Source organism: Lampris incognitus, chromosome 7 (genome assembly GCF_029633865.1).
Source record: "Lampris incognitus isolate fLamInc1 chromosome 7, fLamInc1.hap2, whole genome shotgun sequence".
NCBI lineage: Eukaryota > Metazoa > Chordata > Actinopteri > Lampriformes > Lampridae > Lampris > Lampris incognitus.
Window position 1 is genome coordinate 52,929,398 of NC_079217.1, and position 6,453 is coordinate 52,935,850.

Below are 6,453 nucleotides of genomic sequence, written 5' to 3' on the forward strand. Positions count from 1 at the left end.
ATCCGGGGACGGACGGAAGAAACCAGATCAGCACACGGTGGAGAGTAGTGCTTCCATAATGTAGATTTATTAGACAGAATATGCAGAGTAGTGCTATAATCTCCATTCACTAGAGCGCTCTTCCATTCATAGTTTAATGAACACACTTGACTTTTGAGACCGACTCTCTGGAATCAAATAGGTTCTTAAAGCAATGGGAAAGAAATACAAAAGATCCTACCTAACATTATATTACTAGTTACAGAGTCATTTTTTTCAAGTCACAAGAGTTTACCTATAGAGGTTCAAAAAGATCTGTCGGTCTGGTCACTAACAAAATTGAAAAATATGAATAAATAACACTTCCTGTACCTTTTGGGTTTACATCCAGGGCAGGGCTGCCCGGAAACCTCTCCACACTATGATGATACTCTAGCATCTCTTTAAGGGGAAAAAAGCAAACCAGAAAAACTATAAGACTTAGCAACAGGCATGAAATTAGAATGGGGGGGGGGGCTGTATGTTGGCCATGGGGTGGAGGTCGTTCAAAATGTGGCCAGGTGTAGATTTAACATCCGTTTGCACTGATGTGAAATACGTTGCCCATGCTTGTGCCAAGATGGTATAACACCTTTGGGAGATTTGCCCCGTCACCATGCGAAGTTTGCTGGGGCAGGGGTGGGTTATAGGCGGTGTGTGTCGTTTGAGTTGTTTTTCTGGCTCACATATGCAGAGTGTGATGAGCAAGCTTGGTCCACCAAAGCTCACCCAACAAGATTCATCACCAGAGGAAAAACACAATCACAATGGTTGACCATTTAGTACATAGGGGTGTGCCTCCTCCTCCTCCTCCTCCTCCAACCGCAAAACAAAGATTGTGGAAGCCGAGTAAAAACAACAACAAACTGTGACAGCAAATGGGACCCTGGAAATGTCGCAGATGGATCAAAATTCAACACACCAGCACCAGGGAACCCCCCCCCCTGTAGGAGACTCCATCCTCCGCTAACCAGACAGATTATTGAATACGCCGTCTCTCTCTCTCTGTGTCTGAACCCCCAGAATAAGTTGTCGGTGTTTACCTTCGCTCCTCCATCACGCTGCTGCGACCAGAGGATCACCAGGGGCCGTTTCAAAAGACGACGAAGAGACAGGCCTCCTCTGTGTTAACGCAAACATACTGAATGCATCTTTTCTCTTAGATTGAAATGCAAAAAGAAACAAACATGTAGGGGTGGGGGACTTTTTCACCTCTCCCTCGCTACGTTTGAACAAAGTGCCCAGTGTTTGAGGAAGATGAAGACGCCGAGAGAGAGACGGAGAGAGAGAGAGGGAATGGGTGGGAGCAGAAATGCAACTTGATTAATTGATTGATTGGTTGATTGATTGATTGGATGTCATCGGTGGGGTGGGGGGTCGCGGCGGGGAAAAAAGGGGTGGGGTGGTCAGGGCTGGATACAGTAAAAGACTGGACAGGATAGGGAGAAGAGAGGGAATTGTCCCGACCCCAACAGTCCTAATTGGATTTTTTTTGGGGGGGCGGCGGCGATTTGGGGGTGCCTTCTTGTGAGGTTAACCTCGGGTCTCTCCGTCAGGGGCTTAGAGGAAGTTGTGCTCACTAGTAACAGTTCAGGTTTTGTTTCTCCCATGGGAGACTGGGGCCGTGGTGTTTGGCTTTCTGCTTTAAACCTGCACCTGACTGACATCCTCAATGGAGCTGCAGGCGTAGCGGGGCAAACAGCTAAGAGCGCGACACGTCTCGCTGCTCTGCGGGGCGTTGCGACGCGATCTGTGTCCGGGTATGCGCGTGCGTGCGTGCGTGCGTGCGGGGGGGTATGGCATGAGTATGAGCGTGTGTGATTTGTGCACGGCACATGCATGCATATCAATATGCAGATCCATATTTCACGTGATTACGAGTCAACAGAATTGGCGTATGACGGAGGGCACATAGCAAGCATCCTTTCTTCTTCTTAACCCCGGCTTACAGAGTTTCCATGAGGTCATAAATTAGGGTCCTGTACATGAAGAGTTTTATATATATATTTATATATGAGTGTGTATAGAACCGAGTACAACAGAGCCAAGTGTCTCTTTTCTCTCTTGTACTTATTCCTAGTCTGAGGTAAAGCCATCGATAAGCTCTTTCCTATACCAATAGCTCCAGTCTGAGGGCCACATGGGACGCTGCGGCTGCAGAGGGAGGGAGGGAGGGAGGGAGGGAGGCAGCAGACGTGATCATGTCCCCTTGTTTTTTGGGGGGGGGGGGCGGTGACGCGGCGCAGCCCAGTTGCATGTTTAATCCACTGTTTGACCACTGTGGCCGGCCCTTTGATTCGTTTATTGATTTTTTTTATCTTTGACGTCACCCAGCCCAGTCTTGCTGATTTCAGGGGATCTGACAGGCAGTCCTTGCGGAACCAAATCCACCGGGTCGGGGACCTCACTGAACTACAACGGCAGACTACAACAGAGGGTTCAGGGTTATAGTGTGACAGGCGGTGTCCCGGCCCGCTCCACAAATGCTGGAAACTCCTGGTTGCTCCAGCAGACCACAGAATATCTCCCCCTCCCCCCTCCCCCCCTCCCCCGCTCTCTCTCCCCTTCAGAAGAGGTTCGTCTTGAGGGCGGGGTTGGGTTTTCTGTGGAAAGTGGACAGGACGCCGGCAAAGGGCCCGGTCATACTGTCCGCCGGCTGCCAGGCCTTCAGGATCTCCTGCGTCTGGGCGGCAGGCTGGGCCATGGCCGGGTTAGAGGGCCCCAGGCTGGACCAGCTGGGCGGCTTTAAGCCCTGCAGGACCGGGGAGCTGGACGTGTTGGCGTAGCCGCTGTTCACGGGAGCGGGGCTCGGGCTCAGACTGGCGGGGCTGCCCATGTTTCCGTTGGCGGAGCCCGGCAGGGAGGCGGTGCTGTCGGGGGTCGGGCTGCAGGTGGACTCTTTGGATTCGTCGTCGTCCGAGGAGGACCTCGGCTCTCCGCTCTTTTTCCCCCCGGATCCGCCGCCGCCGGCGCTGCTGCCCGTGCTGCCGCCGGAGCTGCTGGTGTTGGATTTGGCGTTGGCGGCACGCTCCTGCTTACGGAACTTGGCGCGCCTGTTCTGAAACCAGACCTGCCGGACACACACACGGACACGTCGGTGTCAGCACTCACTCATATGTGTGTGTGTGTGTGTGTGTGTGTGTGTGTGTGTGTGTGTGTGTGTGTGTGTGTGTGTGTGTATATATATATATATGTGTGTGTATATATATATATATATGTGTGTGTGTGTGTGTGTGTATATATATATATATGTGTGTGTGTATATATATATATATGTGTGTGTATATATATATATATATGTGTGTGTGTGTGTGTGTATATATATATATATATGTGTGTGTGTGTATATATATATATATATATGTGTGTGGGTGTGTATATATATGTGTGTTTGTATATATATGTGTGTGTATATATATATGTGTATATATATATGTGTGTGTGTATGTGTATATATATATATATATATACATATATATATATATATCAGTGGAATCACAGCAAATGAATTTTTCTGTTGCATTGATGGATGCTGAAACGCTGCTCTCAGCCTGTTAAAAAAGAGGTAAATGTGAGTAAATGGTTATAGCGCTTTTATAGCGGCAACATCCACTCAAAGCGCTTTTCATTCAATGCCCCCCCCCCCCCCCCCACACACACACACACACACACCACCACCACCACACACTCATACACCGTCGGTGGTGTCAGCCAAGGTAACAGCCAGCTCATCAGGGACAGGTCCTTGTGTGCAGCGGCCTTCCGGATACAGTATACTGACAGCTTATCTAGTTCCCCGGGTAACCGCTGCCTAGCTTCATACCCTTCAGTTTAGTGGGACCTTCTGGACCTTTTGGGGAGGGGGGAGATCGAACAACATCTCCCGTCACACGCACACACACACACACGCGCGCGCTTCTGGGTGCTGACCTGCACGCGGGCCTCCGTCAGGTCTATCTTGAGCGCCAGCTCCTCGCGGGTGTAGATGTCCGGGTAGTGCGTCTCGGCGAACACGCGCTCCAGTTCCTTCAGCTGTGAGCTCGTGAAGGTGGTTCTGATCCGCCGCTGCTTCCGCTTCTCGTTCAGACCGGAAGGGTCCGAGAAGAACTTGTAAGGAACTGCGGGTTCAAAAGGGATGACAACATGGCTGAAGGGTTTCTGCGGCGGACCGGGTCGAAGGATCCCGACTGGACGGAATCAAGACACCTCGTTAGACATCAACCCATCTTAACCGCCAGGCAGCGCGGGTAACATTACTGACAGAGACCGGAAGCTATAGTGCATAAATACATCCGCCACAACGACATTATATAGAGCCAACATGGCCGAGGCGGGATTTATAGATTTATTTGCCCGCATAGATTTAAAAATTACCAGCAGTTAATGATCTTTTTAACACATTTATATTTGCAACGATTATATATATATATATACAGCCTATCCCCGCGACCCCGATTGGGATAATCGGCTTGCATAATGAATGGATGGATGGATGGATGGATGACGATATATATATATATATATATATATATATATATATATATATATATATATATATATAGCTTCTTATTTGTTCAGCTCTTTCCCTACCGTGAGTGTTTCTTTTAATAAAGTTATATATATAAAAATGTGTGTGCATGTATGTATATATATATATATATATATATATAGTGTGTGTGTGTTTGTGATTGTTTTACAGTGCAGATTATACAGCAGGCAGGCAGGCAGGCCTACACGTAGTGAGCTGTGTATGTGGGTGAATGCAGGAAGAGACGTGACCGGGCTGAGACCGAGTGAAAGGCTGTTTGGGGGTAACACTGTTACCCCCAAACAGCTCGCTACATGACGAGGGCACCTTTAAAAAAACGAGGATTCGTTTCGATCTGAATTGCGTCGTATAAAATCTGTTGTCCTGAAATTAATTAAGACATATATATAAGACATATATATTTATACTGTTGCCGGCCCACAGACACTGACGAGTCATCTTGGATCGTGAGGCTGCTCATCATTAAAGCCCAGGAGCGAGGCCTCCGCTACAGTGGATGAAGGACGGGGTTTTTTTTCGATACAAAATTTAAAAGTGTGCACAACAAATAAATAAATAAAGTGTTTTTCTTCTGGGTTTAAACGATTTACAAGAAGACAAGCTGTTTTTTCGATAGGGCACAATAGGGGCAATCTACTAATTTTCCAAGAATTCCGTCCCTTAATTATACGTGTTTAATATCCTAGCAAAAACAAGACGGAGGGGCCTAATCTGAACGTCACGGAATGAGGGACAATTAAAAAAAACAAAAAAAAAACAATCATGCGCGCGCACGCGCGAGGCTTGAGTGGCAGGTCTCAGCAAAGCAGCTCTTAAAATCCGAAACACACGACTGGAGAGGTTGTCTAAAGACCTGCTCCTTACATTTCAGTTAAAAACGGGCTAGACCCCCCCCCCCCATGGAAGAATTTAATCCTCATGCCCCCTTTGGATTCAATTAAGACAATGGACTCAGGTAGCGTCCACCTATAGCTGGTGTCGTGAAAACCAGACAAAATCACTGCACATTCCAACAAGTTAAGTTTACTGTAAAATAAACAAACAGGAAACGGATTCCCGCGGGGAAAGCGAGCAAAGGACCTGGACTGTGTCAAGTGACGTGACATTCCGTGTGAAATGAGTCTACATAACTTGACACAATTAAGTTCATTTGCTCACTTTTCCCGAGGGAATCCGTTTTTTTTTTTTTTTTTTTTTTTTAAGTAAACGAAACTTTGTTAGAATTTACACAATACATTTATCGGCCTTGTTAGAAGGGAATTAACCTCCACGGCCCGTTTATCAAAAACACATCCCACCTCACTGCCACGTATAGCGAGCAGTCTGACTAGATCCTAACACTACAACGAATGCTACGGCTAGACTAGACTAGACTAGACTGGACTTGACTAGACTAGACTAGAATAAGGCAGACTACCTGTGGAGTAAGGTGTAGGCTGGTGCTCTCGCAGGGCGCCGAGGGTGCAGCTGGCCGAGCTGAGGGGCGTGCAGCCCGGGTTGGAGAACGGCCCGCTCCGGATGGGGTTGTATTGGAAGGAGCTGGCCTGGCTGCAGGAGCTGAAGTCCGCATAGGCCGAGGCTTCCATGGCCGCCATGCAGGAGTCGTAAGAGTTCAGGTAGGAGTAATCCATTTTATACATGGAAAAGCGGGACCGAGACTGCCAAGAAATGCCCAGTGTGCAAACCCCCCCAAAGTTCTGGCGGAGCGGCGTCTGTGAGCCGGGACTGTATCGGGACTAGCTCTGCTGGACTCGCGGATCCTGCTGCTGCCGAGGGCTGAGGCAGAGTCGCCTGTCTTTCTAACAATATCTCCAAGGACTTGTGGGCTTCGCCTCTCCCACTTATCAGCCCCCGAGTCGAGACTGTCAGCTTTGCGCTTCTCTGGT

At 48.5% G+C, this 6,453-nt stretch overlaps 1 protein-coding gene across 1 annotated transcript; it reads right to left on the reverse strand.

Moving 5' to 3' along the window:
• Positions 1-2,584: 2,584 nt before the first annotated feature.
• phox2a (paired like homeobox 2A) lies at positions 2,585-6,207 on the reverse strand. The gene is made up of 3 exons (XM_056284080.1): positions 5,985-6,207; positions 3,949-4,136; positions 2,585-3,088 (listed from the first exon to the last, which is right to left on the reverse strand). Exons 1-3 carry the CDS (start codon positions 6,205-6,207, stop codon positions 2,585-2,587), a joined length of 915 nt encoding a protein of 304 aa, XP_056140055.1.
• Positions 6,208-6,453: the final 246 nt, after the last annotated feature.